The following is an 18,418-nucleotide window of genomic DNA, read 5'->3' as shown; positions in this document are numbered from 1 at the left end:
TGGACCAAGACATGTGGAGAAGGCCCACAAGTAGGCCCATATAAATAACTGTCTACTCTCTTCGGTAACTGTTTTCAGCTGCTTCTGCTACAAAGCTCTTCCAGCTAAAAGAGCAGCCCCCTTTTTTCTACCCCAGGGAAGAGTCCTTGGCTCAACTGGGCAATGAGGCAGGGGTTCTGGAGCCTAGTAGACAAACAGGGGAGGAGATAAACTTGCCACAAAGAAGACCGATTTCTTAATGGATATCGTTAAGAACCAAGGTAATACCTACTAAAGCCAGAGGTCAACAAGAAGTTAATAAGTAGAAGGGCCGATGTTGAATACAACAAACTGCCTATCTGTTGAAGACTGTATACACCCATAAGCCTCTAGTAAAACGACTCAAAATGGCAAGTGACTCCAACCGCCTCCCTACCCAACACTCTAATTCAGTGGTTCCCAAACTTGGGCGTCAAGTAGAATGCACCTCCAGGCTCGATCCCAGAATGCCTGACCAGAAGACCTAGACTGGGAGCAAACCAGCCTCCCCAGGAGGGCGGAGGGGTCCAGGGTCCGTGCTCTGGGAAGCATGGCCAGACAGTGAACGCTCTCAGTCCCATCGTGAGTCAGAGGGCAGATGCTCAGGGGAACTGGCCGCATCTAAGCGGTTTTGGAGGAAGGCACAGGGGCCGGCGCCTGCCTCTGTAACAGGCAAGGGGGGCTCTCTTCCCGTTCTAAGTCTGGAAACTGGGGCCCAGGATCTGCGGGACCAGGGCAGAGCACCGTTTATGAGTCCAGTCTTCTGCCATGAAGCCCTTACCAGTGTTAGGATCAGTCCCACGTGAGACTCATGAGACTTCCACCATCCCCAGGAAGAAAACCAGGGTATTAGAAAAGTGGTTTTAGGGCCAAGGGGTGTGGAGACAGCACACCAGGGCACACGCTCTCAGCACGATTCAGCATGGCCTTTCTAGGTCCTCCTCCTTCTCACAGAGTGTGTATGCCACTCTGTCTCATGACTCTGGGCCAAGTCCTACCTGTCGTGTGTGCCTAAGGACCATAAGAGTCAACGGTTCCAGCACCTAGGCTTTCACCTTCCTCAACCAGGACACGTGGAGATGACAAAGAGACAGACTTGAGCTTTAAGAAAACTTTGGCCTGGAACGTTCTGGTGAAAGTCTATGGACTTCCCAGGCCGGGTCCTGAACTGGAGAAAGCAGAAAAGTAGAGCTAAAGTTTCTTTCCAAGCTGGAGTAGCACTTTTTCGCTCACCGCCTTTACAAGCCTTGTTTGTTTTACGTGAGGACAGAATGATGAAAATAACAGAATTTCAACCAAACCACGAAGGCAGCTTCCCAGGGTCCTGTGTGTGCACCCTGCCCACACAGGGAGCCTGCCACAGTCACCTGGGAAGTCAGGAATTCTATCAGAGCGTGCCGAGGGTGGGGTGGGGATACAGTGTGTTCCCTGGGATTCTAGTCCCAGTTGGAACATCTGTGTCCACAACGGAAGAGACTGCCAATGACCCATGTTCTGTCAAGTTTGGTGAAGAGTGGCTCCAACTACTTAAACCCAACTTACAAAATCCCATTTGCAATCACAAGTGCAGTGCCAGGGCTGGCAAGGCAGCTCTAAATGCACCTGAGCGCCTCCCAGCCCTGCTGTTCCAGGGCCAGACTCTGACCGGGGAGAAAACGCAGGGTTTCTGCCACTGTGCACCCACATGGGTTACAACGGATACACTCTGGTCCTGCTCGCCCCTCGCCCCGCCCACTCCCCCAAAGCCTCTCATTTAAAGGCAGGAGAAGACTCTCCCCCAAGGATGGTACCCAGACACCAGCTTCCCAAGGCCACAAACACGTTTCTCCTGGGTACCCCGGTGCCTCCCATGCCACGTGACTGACAGCCTTCCGTCTAGAAGCCAGAGTTTTGCTCAAGCTTAGGAGAGGATGCCGCAGGCTACGTTTTAAATTACTGGCTTTCGTGGGCGGCCCCCGCCTGTAACGCACACCACAGAAGTGGGGACCCCAAGGGAAGGCAAACTTGAGGAGTTCTCCGGGGAAGGCTAGCTCTCTGGGAACCTGGGCTGGGTCATGGCCGCGCGCGCGCGCGTGTACACACACACACACACACACACACACACACTCAGGTGAGCACGCATGAACTGCCTTGTGCTGAGGCCACTCTGTGTCCCTGCCACACTCTTGCCCGCGAATCAGAGCCCGTGAACGGGACCCAGGACTTACCGCCAGGACGCTCTGGGCCAGGAGCCCCACTGTCACAGCCCCCAGCAGCAGCCACCTGGAGGGAGAGAGAGGGAGGGAGAGGGAGCGCCATGAGCGCGCCGGCTCGGCTGGGCAATTCCCGGGTCACCCGCAAGGCCCCCCGCGCGCAGGACCCACGGGGACGCGGCCGAAGGTGGCTTACCGCCGCAGGGCAGGGCTGGACGCCGAGCACTGGTGACGGTCCATGCTTCCGATCCGGCCTCCCCGGGCGCCGCTCGGTCCCTCCTAGCCTGGAGAGCGAGAGACAAAGCGGCCTCAGCAGGGGCTGGGGAGGGAGCATCCCGGTCCCCCGGCCCCCGGCCGCGGGAAAGCTGGGCGCGCCCCCGCGCCCCTGTCGGGGTGACAGAGAGCAGTCCCGAGACCAGACGCAAGAAGGGGGAGCCCTCCACTTAGGCCCCGCTCGGCGCTACTTCGCTGAGGCCGCCCGGCGCCCCCCCCTCCTCCCCAGCAGAAGCGCGCATGGCCCCCGTCTGCTGCGGGCGCCCCGAGTCCCAGCCCCCGGCCCGGGGCTCGTTGTCCCCGGGGCCGCCCTCACCTCGCTCCCGGCGCCGGCGGCCGTCCGCGCGCATCCGCCGGAGCGGGAGCGCAGGCGGCGCGGTGGCCCTGGCGGGTCCCCGGTGCCCGCCCGGGTCCTCGGTCCTCCGCCCGGTGGGCGAGCGCGGGGGCGGGGGGCGCGGGGTCGCGGGGCGGCCGCCGGAGGGTGCGGAGCGCAGAGCCCTGGCGTCCCGGCGCGCGGCGGCCACAATCCCCGGGCCGCGCGCTCCCGCCGCCTCTTACCCGCGCCGCAGGGTCCTCCCCTTTGAGACGCCGCCCGCGCGCCGCCGAGGGGAGGGGGCAGCGCCAACAAATTGAGGAGCTCGCCGGGCCGCGCTCAGGTCTGCGCCGCGAGCCGCCGCGCCCCGGACGGTGCGCAGCGCCCGCGCCCCGGCCCTTCCGAGCCCGCCGCCCGCCGCCCGCCGCCCGCCGCGGCCCCCGAGCGCCGGCCCCCGCCGCCACCCGCCGCCCCCCGCCGCCCCGGGCGCGCCACCATGGGGCCCCGGCTCGGCGTCTGGCTGCTGCTGCTGCCCGCCGCCCTCCTGCTCCACGAGGAGCGCAGCCGGGCCGCTGCGAAGGTGAGTCCCCGGCCGGCCCCGCGCCCCGGCGTCGCGCCCCGCGCCCCGGCGTCGCGCCCCGCGCGGCCCCTTTGTCCCCGGACCGAGCCGCCCGCCCCTCCGGGGGTGGGGGGGGAGGTCGCGCGGGGGCACGGCCGGGTGCCCTCTCCGAGCCGGTCCCCGCCGGTGACTCCCAGTGGGCTGCGCTGGCGCATCCGTTAGGAAACCTCCTTTGTTGTGGGCTGGGTGGGGGCGAGGTGGACGAGTCCCCGGCGCCCCGGGCGAGCGCAGCCGAGCGGGGTGCGCCCCGTGCCCGGGACTCCGCGGGATTTGAACTCGCAGCGCGGGGGGCCTCGGCGGCCCGGCGCCCTCACCTGCCCCGGGCGCCCCCGGGTGGGCCGCGGCCCGGTGGGCAGGGCACGCGCGCCCACGCCGCTCACAGCCCCACACTTGCGCCCGGGAGTCGCTTTGGGCGTGTTTCTCCCGTTCTTGGGCGACTCTGCTGGTTGATGCTGAACAGTTCTGGGCCGTTTGCCTGGAAACAGCTGTATCTTTGCTTTCCCACGACTGTGCTGTTGCGGGAGGACCGGCCGGAGCACCAGTGGGGCTCCTGTGCGGCGCGGCTTGAAAAGTTAGGACCCCTTGCCTGTTACTTGTATACGTTGAACAGCTACAACCACGTTATATCTGGGAGCGAAAGCAAAGCGAAACTACATCTTAGTGTTCTAAGCACAAATTGTTTTCCTCGTTTTCATTTCCTCCGCTGTGTGTTTGCCCGGAAAGGATCTGGGAGCTCGGCTTGCTGGAGTAAAGGCTCCCAGCCCCGGTGGGTCCTTGATGTACTGCTCTTTCCTTTTTTTCCCTTCCCCTCAGACAGAATAAAGACGTCCGCCTTTACCCAGTGGGGGAACCTTGTAGACAAAACCCCGGGAGAGTGTGGCTTCTTGGCCCAGTTTGCACGGCTCCCCCCCCCCCCCCCCCCCATTTAAAATTATTTTGCTACTCTCCACTTTTCCCACTTACTGGCTCACTGTTTCAGATCCTTGCTCTTAGGTTTTGTTTGTTTGTTTGTGTTTACTTCTCTTCTGGAGGATTGATTGCCACCAGCCCCGTTACACTCTTCACTGGGTGTAAAATGTATTAACTGTTAGGTGCCAGGAGAAGCCGGTAGTTCGCACACATGCCTCATCATCCCAGACCTGACCCTTTACTGGCTGCTCCTTCATCGGTGTTGAAAAGGCTGGTGATCACAGCAGCAATTAACTGCAGACGATTTCTCCCAGCCCCGGAGTCGAGCCAAGCGCCATGCTCGGTTTAAACACTCTTCAGTAATGGTGACAAAATACTTTCAAAAGAGGAATCTCTAGAACACGTTATTTGGGTGCAGAAATACTGACCAAAAGATTTATGACTTCCAAGGAGAGATTGCTAAACTTGGTGGCAAACAAATGAGAGAAAGTTCTCTAATTTGGAACTACGAATCTCTGACTTAGAGTGTCTAATTGAAAATCTTAGCAAAGCAAAGCTAATTGTCAGAGCTAGCTTTTCAAACAGCCAGGACTTTAAAGGATGAGCCACTCACTTACAGGGACCCCTGTTCCTGCCTGGGAAACCAAACTCATTGCTCTTGAGTTTGGGATGCTTTCACTTCCCTTTAATTATTCTCTTAGGCCCAAGCACATTCCTTTCCACTGGCTTGACTCTAAGCCACAAGGTATCACATAGTATCTTAGGATATCTGGCATGTGAATGGACACTCTCTGGTCAATCACCATTGACTTACCAGGCATTATCATTGTACTTCATTTTTCCTTGCTTAATCAGAGATACATGGATATGAGTTATGGGTGTACACAAAAATCCAAAAGTAGTAATTTGTCTAATTTTAAAATTGTTTCACTCTTCATGCCATCAAGAACATTTTTTGCTCACTTCTTTGCAGAGTTACCAAAAAGTTGAAATGACTTCAATATTCATCCAATCAAAATACATTGAAAAGTACACTTGAATGCAAAGTGCTGTAAGTCAATCAAATCCGAACTCGGAAGCCAACACGAATGATTCTTGGGTCACCTGTGCCTTTGAAAGAGTGTCTGAGTCACACTTTTACCTGCATTTGTACCTGTCCCAACATCACCTCCTGTGCTGGGCGAGAAATGCACTCCCCACTCCCCATATGAAAGGCTATTTGATTTTACATTTGACCATATCTGCCGTGGCCCTATTGTTCATTTACTAGGAGATGGGTTTTATCGGCCAGTGACTTTTCCCCAAGCCGAATCTGCCCCGACTCTCCTGCACAGCTTTTCTTTCTGAGACAGCAAAGGAGGAATAGGGTGTAAGCCTGAGACAAAACTGTGCCCTTCGTGTTATGGCCGTGAGTGCCCTCTGTTCTCAGTTAAGCAGTCAGACGGAAGGGAGGTGTCCCCACCACACGCGGCCTTCAGACTCCTCCCTCACTGGTCCCAGGGACACCCCTTAACAGAGATTATTTCTCAGGATCAGAAATGTGCACTTTCCTATGTGTGTGGTGATGCCTGCCCAGTGGTGTTGGCACCGTCAGGCCCTCACTCACTCTCCTGGGACTCAGTGACCCGGAACTGCAATGAAGTGAGAGTTAGTTCCCGTGTGAGTATGGACTGTGTTCTGCTGCAAATGTAATTTAAACGAGAAGGCTGATTTCCAATTTAGACCCAATGACAGAGACACCACCAGCAGCCCAATATTTCAGGAGTGCCATTGGTGAAGACATGATCCAAACCATCGTGTTCTTAACGTATAGACTTGATCAGAAGGAAGGTGTATGTGACAACTAGGTAACAACCGGCAGGAAGAGTGTGTGTGCATTGTGAGTGTGTAAGGGTGGACCCTCACAGATTTATTAGTGGTGTTGATTAATCACATACGCAAAGAGCCAGTGCGGTTTAGGGACAAGACAATCTTCAATTTTATCTGCTTTGATTAAGCAAATGAATTTGGAGGACTCATTCACCCTCCGCCTCCGGCCCTGGCAGACTTGCCCCTTCTCCCAGGGACCCCTCCCTCCCTTCCTTTGTTCCACACATGTGCCCTGGGCCCTTCTTCATGCCCTGCGCTCTGCCTGGTGATGGCCGGGCCACAGTGAGGGGGACCCACCCCGCTTCTGGAAGCTCGCGGTTCGGCAAGAGGCTGGTCAGTGCTGCAGTCAAGGTAAATCGAGGGCCGGGAGAGCCTCTAACCAGCTCTAGGGAACTCAGGGAAACTTCCCTGAGGACATCCCACCTCCAAATCAGAGGGGAAAATAGAATTATAAGCTCAGTGTATTATTTTCATGAGTTGTTACGGTACATTATACTCAGAAGGGGGGATAAATCTACCCACCTGTTCTTTTGTATTCCTCCAGGGGTTTGCATTTAAAAATGAGCCTAAGGCTCCCTCCTGTGAGATACCAACATGTCATTGCCTCTGTTATTAACGTGGTAGCTGAACTTTCCTCCCGGAAGGGTAGAGACACTGAGGGACGAGGTCTCAGAGAACAGAGGTGAGAAGTGCCCAGCTCCCACCAGTGGCCCTGAAATTGGTGGTGTCCCCTCTCCTGAGGCTGCAGGCCCATCAGGATGTTTGGAAAGTTGCCGCATGGATGGCTGATTCTAGACTGGAGTGCCTTTAGGAACTGACCCAGAAAACCTACCCTCACTTGGGCAAGGACATGAGGGAATTCACAAAACCCTGCATTATTCATTAACAAGACTGTTGGCAAATGTCTTGGGACTGGTAGGGATGGTCATAACTTTACCAGTTCAGTTATTGGTTAAGAGGTGGTAAAGGTTTTGCAGACCAGTCGAACCCACCAGCGAGGCTCTAAGACAAACCCTTTTAGAAATCCGGAGGGCATCAAGACTGGAATAAGTTACAACACTTGTTTTGCAGAAGTATATACAATGTTTGTTATAACATTTGTTCCAGAAATTTAAAAAGGATTAACCTCATTAAAATGCCTCTCCAGCACATTCGGTATTTTGAATTCTTGAGGTGGAGTGAGCAAAAGCAACAATAGAATGCCTAAAATAATATCATTAGGGGATTGTTCTTCCTGCTATTATTAAACCACCACTAAAAAATGTCAACTGTAAAACAATACAAAAGAATATTCCTACCATTCTGACGTGTACAATGAAAGAGGATATAAACCAGAACACGTTTCAATGGTTAATTTCTTTGGAGGAGTTGAACCCCGTAAGAATGACTGGGGTTAATATTTTTCTCGTCTGGCAGCCGGTGAGCTGCTTCCAGCCTTTGTTTCCCTCCATTGTTCTCCTGGTCCCAGTCCAGTGACATGGGTCTCTTCTAGTTTTCTTCTGCGTCTCCCTTCTGCCTGTCCCCAGGCCTTCAGCGTGGCTGTGCCGTGGGGTCTGCTTAGCTGGCTCCTCTGTCCTCCCCATGCTATCTCCTCTCTCGCTGGGGAGATCTCCTGGAAGGATTCCTCATCATTCCCTGAAGGGGGCTCCAGACTTTTCTCTTGATTTCCAGTCTTGGGTCTTCATGTTCCTGTGGGACAGGTCACCTTGGCTCTGGTCTCAGACTCAGTGAGAGTGTTCAGAACCCAACTTGCTGCTTTTTACCCACCCCGGACCGCCTGCCCATCCAGACTGTGGTCTTTTGGTCGTTGATGTCCCTGCGGCTCCTGACGCTCAGCTTGGACACAGTGGCTTCACCCCGAGGCCTCGCCCTCTCTGCTTTCCCACCTACGCGTCACTCAGTCCCCAAGGCTGCATTGTCTTAGTTCTAGGGGCTTCACTGTCCCTGCCTGCTTTCTTCTCCCACGGCCATGGCCCCCTTCCGGTCTGTGCACCTTGGGCTGGGTGGCCACAAAGCCCTCCGGCTCCCGCGCCTTGTTGCAGCCACAGGTTCTGTCCATTTGTCATGTTGTCATGAGGCTAACGGTATTCAGAGATCCCGCTTAGGACCACGTGATTCCCCTGACAGTGGCTACGTGCTGTCTAACCAAACCTTCCCTTCTTTTCAGCTGGGTGGTTTGTGTTTGTTTTTTAATAAAGACTTTATTTTTTATAGAGCAGCTTTAGGCTGACAGGAAGGTGCAGACAATGCCCCCCACACCCCCTCACCCCCCACTTGAGCACAGCCTCCCCTGTTATCAACATCGCCCGCCAGAGCTCTCCGTTTGTCGCAATGGATGAGCCTATGGTGATGCGTCATCGTCACCCAGACCCAGGGTGTCTGGTTTACATGAGGGTCCACCCTTGGTGTTGTGCGTTCTGTGGGTTTGGACAGATGTGCAGTGGCATGTCGCCATCACTGAATATCACACCAAGCATTTTCACTGCCCTCAAGATCCCCTGGGCAACTCTGCTCATCCTTCCCTTCCCCCACCCTCCTGGCAACCACTGATCCTTTTATTGTCTCTATAGTTCTACCTTTTCCAGAATGTCATATAGAACGTAGCCTTTTCACACTGGCTTCTTTCTCTCGGGGATACGCCTTTCAGGTTCCTCCGTGTCTTTTCATGACTTCATAGCTACTGTGTTTTTAGCACTGAGTAAGAGTCCACCTTCTGGACGTACTGCTGTTTATTCATCCATCACCTACCGAGGGGTGTCTTGGTTGCTTCCAGGTTTTGGCGATTATGAATAAAGCTGCCGTGAACATCCAAGTGCAGGTTTTTGTGTGGACATAAGTTCTCGCCTCCTTTGGGTAAACACCTGGGCATGTGATTGCTGGGTAGTATGGCGGAAGCATGCTCAGCTATGGGTGCCCACCGTGCTGTGTTCCAAGGTGGCTGTGGTCCCCACCGTTATCATTATGAACGAGAGTTCCTGTGTCTCCACCACACCCTCCTCAGCACTCGGCATTGTCGGTGTTGGGTTTTGGCCATTCTCCATAGTAAGTGTGTCTTGTGGTGTCTCATTGCCACTTTAATTTGGATTGGGTTTGCGTGCCCTCTGCAGCCCGGATCCGTGGAATTTATGTGGCCTTCTTCTTCATGACTCCCCAACCTAGAGGTTGGGTAATTGTCACAAAGGACCAGTCTCTGTGTTCCATGGGATGATGTAATTGCTTTGAGCCTCAGGTCCCTACTCTAGTAATACGATGTCCGTGGGAACCTTCACATTGCCCAGTGCAGTTGTGCCCTCAAAGCAGGTCAGAACTCAAGAAATGTGGGGTGTTATCACTGCCGCGTGGCTGGGATCTCATCGTCTTATGTGTGTTAGTCTGACGCCCCTGACAATTCTGAGACACTGGAGGACACGGTTTCTTTTGAAAACGCCCCCACTACGCGAGGAGCACCTGACCCATGGAGGGAAATCACTGAGCTCTTGTCATCGGTGCTAGTGTTTGTGGGTCGCATTCAACTCTCCACCCTGCTGGGACCCCAGGCTGGCACATGGGAGTGGTGTTTCATCTCTGTGGCGGTGTCGGGGAACGGGAATAAAATTAGTGCCAAACAAAGGTGTTTCCTCTTCATTTGGAATTTGGAGTAGTTACTGCACCATAGACTAAACATGACTTGGAAATATACACAGTGCTGAACTCTTGACGTAAATAGTTCATTCCGTGGTTTAGTGACATTCCTCGCTTTGCCATCTTTGATTTTTCATCTGCTCACTATAAGAACGTTTCATGTCACCTGAGTTGTGAGCCTTGCTGGATTTGTGGTGAAGCACAAGACAAACGAAAGCACCCAATGGGACATTAAAGGAATAGTCCATGTGCCATGTGGCGTTGGTTTCACCTCCTGCTGATGAAGGACAATTCTTGAACCCCCTCATCTTCTACTGCTCTTAGAATCAGTACTTTGTTCAGAGTTTGGGAATGACTTTGTTCGTTACTGAATACATAGCTCAGTGGCCTGTGGGCATTTCTTTCTGGGTCCGATAACAGCAGGTTGTGGCTTGGTCTGGGTGAAGCCGTAATGGGAGTCCATTGCTTTCCACATGTACTGACAGTCGGAGGAGCTGTTTGTACCCTCTCTCAGAGAGAGTCTAGCCACTTAAAGTAAATGTTGTGCAAACCCAGCGGAATATTTTGGAGACCTAGTATGCCTGTGTCTGACGTTTTCGTTAAAGTTGTTAAAAGTTTTATTGAGTGTTTACTTTAGAAAATCAACATATTCCTCCATGGAGAACAGAACCCAGGGCTTTCTAGTTGTAACTCGGAATGCCTCCAGAGCTGTTGGCACAAGTTTTCACGACAGCCGCTCACACTTGGTGATGGGAAGAGGTTCAGAGAGGTGGGTGGCACGCCACGGGGGTGCCTTCACTTGGGACAGGTGAATCTTCCCTGACATATGTCAGCTAGCACGTGGGGCATTTGGCAGGCCTCAGGATGTTACAGATAAACCGAGGATAACTATACTGGTCTATTCCTTTGTTTCTGATAAGGAAGTGTTAATGGATACTTATACATACATATGTAAGTGTATAATGTATCTATCAGTGGAAGATTGGGGGCTACGTCTCCAACAGTATTTTTTATAGAGTAAGCACATTATTTTATAATACAAAGAAACAACCACAGTTTATTCTAAAACCCCACAAGGATCCTTTCAAGTAACCAGTCGGCACAGGAGTATTTATTCCTACGTCATCCAAGAGCGTCAGCCCTAAAATGTCATTTTAAAATGCAGGCAACTCCTTTTCCTAAGTAGCATTAATTTTTCAAGTCACGTTTTAGAATTTTTTTTTTTTAAAGAATACAGTAACACTTGAATGTCACAGAGTTATTACTGAGTTGTGTGAAACTTACTTACCAAGTCCAGACCATTCCTGGAGAAAGGCTTGAGTGAAGGTAACATCGCTGTCTTTTTATACCTCTAACATGCAAGGTTTTATGAGGAAGTGAAAGGTCATGGGACCTATCACGTGGCCCATTTTCTGTCATGTCCATTTGGAAAATACTTGATCTGACTTTATGTCTTAAGTAGAAGTAATGGTCTATGAAGGGGTCAGCTCAATTCCAGGGACTCAGTGAGCCAGGCAGAAGCAGTGTGTCATTCTCTGGGACGCTTGGCTTGGGCTGTGCACACACCGCTTCTTGGAAAGACCATTGCGATGTCCCAGAGTCATCCGGAGAGGAGCCCTGCGTGGGGCAATGGACACTGCGGTTAAATTCAAGGGTGCTGGTTCCCCTCCTGCTGCACCTGTCCCCAAGCTGTGGGACCCTGTGCAACTTCCCTCCCTCTCTCCGCCCACATTTCTCCACCTGGACCGTGGCGATGGTGGTGGTTGGTGCCTGGCTAAGAAGACATGTATGCAGATTAAATGAGTTAATGTTTACCGGGCGTTTATACAGTGCTGGGCACCATTCTCTTTGTTAAATGAAAAATCAGCACTGAGGAATAAGTAATGAAGTAATTCTGTCATCAAGGCACCCCGAAAGTCACCTGGCCCAGTAGTTCTGGAACTTGTGCTCACAGCAGATTCTCCCGGGGCTTGGTGAAGCACAGGTGCCAGGCCTCCTCCTAGAGTCCCTGATGCGGGGGTGCGTTGTGCACCTGAGAGCTGCCTTTCTAGCAGGTGATGTGCGGCCGCTGTTCCAGAGGCTATGGGTCTTGTCCATTCCTTTTTCTTACGGGGCCAGCTGCTTGAGGATATGGGCTATCCACCTGCTCTTCTGGGCGTTAGTTTGTGCTCAAGTAGAAGCTGAACCGTTGTATTGAAAATGACTCACAATTCTCGCTTTCTTCTTATTGGTTGTTGTTGCCACTGGCAATCCCAGTTCTAGCCCTGTGGTGCCATTTGAAGGGGGAGAAGTGGGAAGAAGGTTCTAGAAGTATATATGTGGAGTGTCTGTGTTTGAGAGTTAATTTGAGGGGGTTTTGGCCGATGAGAGTTGAGAAGATGCTGGTGCCTGTGGTCTTCCTCTCCTCAGGACACGGGACATGTGTCTTCTCAGGATTATCTACCTTAAGTCAGAATTTTTGCCATCTCTAAGACTCTGTTCTCACACACACACACACACACACACACACGCACGCACACACACGCACACACCTGCTGAGAATGTGCACAGGCTGTTTGCTTACAGGCTGGCCGGGCCAGAGGGCAGGTGGGTTGTGAGGCTGGCCCCCCAGGGCGTGGCTGCCATGTCTTGCTGTGGCCCCCCGCCCCCCATGGGTCTCTGTTGCTTGCCGTCCTCATGAGGAGTTTCTGTTTCGTGTCCTATTACGGCTAAAGCTATTTCCTGGATATTAGAGACCATTTGGGGTTAGTGGTTTAAAATAACTCCTAAATTTTGGTCAGGAAATGGCCTATAAAATTGAGATAAACTTGCCAAAGCAGGAAGATGGGGGAACCACTACAGTATGAGTAGTTCAGCTTCTGGGTTGGACGTATTTTGGAGAAGAGTGCAGCCATGGTCCAAGCTCAGTTCTGTTCACTGAGAAACTGGGGAGAGGACGCTCTTTATTCCATAGGGTGTAGCGGGCAGTGTTCTTGGCTCATCCCTTGTCTTTGACAAGCATTTTGGCACGTAGATGTTATGCTGACGACAGATGCGTTTTATCAGTTGGTTCAAACAACTCCGAACAAACAGCTATCAGGCGCCTTAGTAATAATTAGATTTTGTTTTTCCAAATGCTGAACACAGTAAGATTGTATTTCTTTATTCTGGAATTCAGGCTCTTAAAACTTGGAAAAAAATTTATAGTTAATCATTTTTTTATAATTTCTTGTTGACCTTAGATAATTTCTCTGCTCTCATTGAGTGATTATGTGTGAGTATAGGATAGACTTACACGTCCTTCCCTTGACTGGATAATTCATTTAAAACATACCTAACTTTGGGCATTGTTTTAGGCCAGAAGGCGGATTTGTAATCAAAGCACCCCCCCCTTTTTTCTTACATCCTTGAAAATAAAATAAATAAAGCTGAGAATTCACTTAGGCACCTAGCATAAAGTAATGGGTCCATAACTCAGTATCTTGCTTCTGGCATTCAAAATGTGTTCCACAAATGTGTGTTGAACACTCACTAGAGGTCGGAAAATATGCCGGCAGTTAGAAGAGTTCTTACGCTTTGTACTCTGCTCTGTGCCCAAGTTAAGGTAAGGGCAATTCTAATAATGGTATAATAGATGTTATACTGAACAATGAAGATGTTCATGGTGCTCTTTTTTGCCCCCAGAGTTTTCACATAGGTTCTGAAACTGTAGAGAGATCATCATGCAGTCATAGACTCTGGGGCCAGACCACATGGGTTTGAATTCTGGGTTCACCGTTGACTTGCTGTTTGACCGTGGGCAGCCTTCTCAGCCTCTCTCTGCTTTGTCTTCTCGTTTGAAAGTAGGAGTGATGGTACTGTTTCTTTGTAGGATGGTTGTGAAGACAGCGTACGTGATAATACATTCCAAGCACCTAAATGAGGAACTGTTATATCACGGGTCCCGGACATGTCAGCTGTCATTTATTTCATGATTATAAACGATGTGGACTGAAAAATATCTTCCTTTTACCTCTACGTCATTCCTTAAAGTGCGGTAATTCCTGGGTAATTTACAGATTAGGATTATAGTGATATTCACGTATTTCAATTAATTGAATAAGTTTTTATTGCATAATTTTAAGGGTATAATTCTACACCCACGGTTGAAAACTGGGCTTTGAAGACAAGAATAAAACCAACACGAGCAAATTGAAAGGAAACAGTGTAGTGATTCCGCACGGGAATTGACCATATTATCGCAGTTTCTGACTCTCGCGAGATGCCCTGACGGTTGGTATTTGAGAGCCACTCAGAAGAAGGTGTCTTCTGGGGGTTTCTTCCTGCACGTGGTTAGTGTGAAAAGAGCATGGTTTAATAGAGTATTCTGCAAAAATGGGAACCGCTTTCCAGAACTTTCTGCCTGACCTTGATCACATGAGAAAGGGCATCTTATCCTGAGCCTGAGAAATGAAGGGTTCTTGGAGCTTTGTCTCCTCCACGTCCCAGATGCATGTGGTCTCTGGGAGTCTGAGACTCCACCTCAAGTGTCAGGGACTCTGGTAATTTTCCACCAGCACATCCGCAGAGTCCAGAGTTGATGGGTCTCACTGAAGACAACAACCCTATCTTTTAGTGATAAATTCCTCTGGAATCAGCCAGTCGTGGCGCTCAGCAAGCTGCTTCGGCCCGAGTGCAGATGTGGAGACAGATCCAAGAGGTGGCCCGCTCCGGTGCTGAGATCACATGTATCACTGGGCCTCATCCTGCAGGAACAGCAGAGTTTCTGTGAGAGACAGCGTCTACGGGGCTCCAGACCTGGGGCTTCCAGCCACATAACCCTCCGCTGCCGAGATCCGTTTTAGAATTCACAGAAGGTCGGGGTCAGGACGCCACAGACTGGGAGAGCATATGAAGAAAATCCAAACATGCTGACACATGGAGGATGTTTATCCGTTGAAAAGCCTAAGACGGAGAGAGCCCCATACATCTTGATAGAGAGCCTTTCTGCAGAGGTCTGTACGGGCCTTCGGGAAATGAGTCTTGCTTGTACATTTTACAGTAGAATGGTCATTTGGAGGATGTTAGGGTTTTCGTATATCAAGTACCTTCGGTTCCTCCGTATGTGTGTATACGTTTACGTGTTTGTATATACACTCGTGCGCATGACTTAAATGTGTTATATACATTGATGTAATTAATGATTTTTGGTCCTTCCTTCATGCATTCATTCACGCGGTAAGTATCGCACTGGGCTGTGGAACAGAACAGACGAGAATTGTTGCCCTCAAAGATTGTTTGTGGAATTAATACAAACAAACAGTTTGGGCCTTCCGTCGTACTGAACTAGAAAATACTTTAAAAGATGCCCCTCTTTGCTCTTTTAGGAGTGGCTCAGCCTCAGAAACTCAACTTTGTTAAAAGAGCTGTAAATATAAGGACCAAAGCTCTTTATTGGAAGTATTATCTACTTTGTAGATTATCTCTAACAGACCTTCAGGGCTGTTCCATTTATTTAGAAGGTAGGCGGGGGGCACCTGGGTGGCTCAGTCAGTTAAGTGTCCAACTTTAGCTCGAGTCATACCTCACGGTTGGTGGGTTCAAGCCCCACGTTGGGCCCTGCACTGACAGCTCAGAGCCTGGAGCCTGCTTCAGATTCTGTGTCTCCCTCTCTCTCTCTCTGCCCCTTCCCTGCTCGTGCTCTGTCTCTCCCTCTCAAAAATGAATAAGCATTTAAAAAATTAAATAAAAAAAGCAATTAGGAATTTCAAAATATCTCTAGAGTAGGGAATGAGTTAGCCTGGGTCTCCTCTCGCCCTGGGAGTTATGCAAAACTAGCCAGGGAGAACGCTTCGGATTTAGGGAGGACAAAGGCAGCAAATGTGGAAATACCAGATGTAAGAATGGAGACTTCAAAGAGCAAATGTGTTTCTACAGTGTTCATGACTTCCAGGCATTTTGATGAGAGTGGTATGTGTCACAACAGTAATGGTGCAAGAATATTGTCCTTTGCCTTAAAATTGCTATGTGGCCAAGTCGGCAGCATCCTGTGTGAAGAGGCTGGATGCAGACAGAAGAAGGGATGATGTTGTAATCAACAGAGACGTACCCGAAGGACCTCTAGTTCCAGAAGACAGGGGTCACTCCATCCCACCCCCGACACGGCGAGCCCCATGGGACAGGCTGCCACCGTGTGCACCAACACCGAGAAATGAAGGGCTCGATGTTCTCTACCTAACACATCCTTGAACTTGGAGGGGTTCTTGTCACAGTTAGCAATGAGCCCTTTTCTGTGGATTACGCTATTTGGCAAAATTGAAATTGTGCCGTAGGGACGTTTACCACGGTTCCTGGGCAAAACCAATCTAATGTGTGAGTTAGGGATAATGAATCGGGAACGCAGAGACTGTTTCTGTAAAAATATCGAGTGGCTTAAAGAAAGAAAACATGGGTCAAAGTTCTTGGCAAAAGATGTTGGGAAACTGTCCCAGGCAATTGGTAGGACACATCCTATGTCATCTTGCAACTGGGAAGAGCTATTGATACAGGGGAAAGTTGTAAAAATCACTGATGAAACATGTGATGTCGCAGAGCGTTTTTAGTGAGAAGTCATTATAGATCCAATCCTTAATGAGCTTAATTCCCTGAGTTGGCAATTCTCTTCCTAAATGAAGCCTCAGAGAGGAGAGAGGTGGGAAGATCAGCCGGTTTCCATTATGTCCAAACACCATGTAAAAATGCTGCCCTGAGTTTGAGTTCCCGTATCTGAGCGGAATTGCTTCTGACCTCAAGCCAGAATGACAGATGATGGACAGCTCCAAACGTTAACTCAGCTTGTTCTAGTCCTGGGTGATATGCCACTGTGTAATTTGAGAGGATATGGTATTAATTTGAAAGCTCTGCCTTGCAAAGCAAAATAATTAGGTTGAGTTTCTCATATTAATAGCTTCGTAGGCAGATGCAGTGGTCGCTGGCTTGTGTAGTGTTTTCTCTGTTCTTCCCAGATTCTGAGCCATGATGCATGTGCAAGCCATGGGCTGTGGTAGCCTGAGTACGTGCAAAGCAGAGGTGTCTTTCTATGCAACAGTTTTACGCAGTTTTGGTCTTAGTTTTTCAAAATTGGGGACTTTGCTAATCTGCATAGGTGTGCACTGTGGCACTGGGCAGTGAGTGTAACAGAAAATCACCAGACCTGGGCTCTCCGCCCATCCGGTTGGTCCTCCTGTGTGTGTCCCAAGCTGGATGAGGCCCTGGTATAAGGCAACTTTGAGTGGAACCCAGCATTTAGCACCAGTGGATGGAAAGTGACTGTATTTCTAAGAGCAGTTCTGGGGAAGAGTTCTAACTGGGTACTGAGATTTGTTACAGCACTCAGGAACTTCTCATAATCGCAGTCTACCTGTGAATGTGAGTTGTGTTGTCTTAGCTTCTACCTGAGATTGCCGTGCTGGTAACGGCCCTGAACACTTGCATTTCTCCTCACCCTCCACGTGGAGATAACCTCTCTTTGATGGCCTGCTGATCCTACCTGCTTACCCACCAGAAACCCTATGGAGTTCCTGTCTCTGTCCTGTACCAGTGCCAGGCAGGTGGGACCGTGACAGCGGGGGGCTTGGAGCCCTATGGAGAGAACCACACACAGGTCTTCCTGACCTTTGGTCCCTCTCTCTCTTTCTAGTTAAATTAAGGATAAAAGGTGGTTTGGGATACCCACTCCCAAATTAGAGGCACTGGAAAGATTAAATTCAAGAAACGATCTAGTGACCATTTTGTAGTGTTTCAGTTGAGCACATTGTGTGACTCAAACTTATACAATGTTGTGTGTCAGTGACCTCTCAAAACTGGAAAAAATATAATCAAACTTAAAAAAAAAATAAATTCAACTTACAAGTGAAAACTTATGGTCTAGACCACAGGGTGTTCTCTTCAGTTGGGGGTGGGTGTCCATGAACCCTCAGAATCATATGTATGTTAATGAGTCCGTGCATGGTGCACTTTGAAGGAGGCAGTTCCTGGAGGCCTTATCAGACTCCGGAAGAGATACAAACCGCAAACTACAGGTCTAAAGGCATGTTTTTGGTAGCTGAGTTTTTAAATTTTATTTTAGAGAGAGTGTGGGCAGGGAAGGGTCAGAGGGAGAGAGAGAGGGAGAGTGGGAGGGAGAGAGAGAGAGAGAGAGAGAGAGAGAGAGAGAGAGAGAATCCCAAGCAGGGTCCACACTTAGCATGGAGCCCAATGCGGGGCTCAATCCCACGACCCTGGGAGCATGATCTGAGCCAAAATCAAGAGTCAGATGCCCAATTGACTGAGCCCCCCAGGCGCCCTGGTAGCTGATTTTTATAGTAAGATCCATTGCACAAGATTCCTTATGGAAAAAGCCCTTGAATTTGGCAGAACAGAGCTAGGTTTGACCATCCCCCAAAGAGTTGGCTCTTAGAAGGAGGCAGGATGTAGGCACTTGTGAGGGTGACAGGAGAGCCTGCTGAAGGAGTACATTTTTGGCACATATGATCTCATTGTCTCCATCAGATGTTTGGCATGCATCTCATGTTCCTGGAACCACTGATTTCTTTGCGTGTAAACATCCAACACTCCCCTGCGTTTCAGCCCCTCAGTTTTCCTGCCATACCTTGCATGGTACGTGCC

The 18,418-nt window shown here is 50.6% G+C and overlaps 2 protein-coding genes across 3 annotated transcripts in view; one reads left to right on the top strand and one right to left on the bottom strand.

Moving 5' to 3' along the window:
• The window catches only part of COL4A2 (collagen type IV alpha 2 chain), a 173,695-nt gene extending 169,836 nt beyond the window's left edge, over positions 1 to 3,859 (bottom strand). Inside the window, exons 1-3 of one of the 2 annotated variants that reach the window (XM_047852721.1) lie at positions 3,730 to 3,859; positions 2,407 to 2,494; positions 2,226 to 2,280 (exon numbers count right to left, since the gene is read on the bottom strand). In XM_047852721.1, the coding sequence (XP_047708677.1) occupies positions 2,226 to 2,280; positions 2,407 to 2,450 (99 nt within the window). In that variant the 5' untranslated portion in view covers positions 2,451 to 2,494; positions 3,730 to 3,859. Of the gene's footprint in view, positions 1 to 2,225; positions 2,281 to 2,406; positions 2,495 to 2,799; positions 3,052 to 3,729 lie in introns of those variants that run through there. The other variant, XM_047852712.1, reaches the window with a different exon arrangement.
• The window catches only part of COL4A1 (collagen type IV alpha 1 chain), a 157,077-nt gene continuing 141,891 nt past the window's right edge, over positions 3,233 to 18,418 (top strand). Inside the window, exon 1 of the mRNA XM_047852731.1 lies at positions 3,233 to 3,376. Coding sequence (XP_047708687.1) covers positions 3,293 to 3,376 — 84 coding nt within the window. The 5' untranslated portion in view covers positions 3,233 to 3,292. The remainder of the gene's footprint in view (positions 3,377 to 18,418) is intronic.

The sequence above is a fragment of the Prionailurus viverrinus genome, chromosome A1, assembly GCF_022837055.1.
Source record: "Prionailurus viverrinus isolate Anna chromosome A1, UM_Priviv_1.0, whole genome shotgun sequence".
NCBI lineage: Eukaryota > Metazoa > Chordata > Mammalia > Carnivora > Felidae > Prionailurus > Prionailurus viverrinus.
This window is presented reverse-complemented; position numbering and strand designations above follow the sequence as displayed.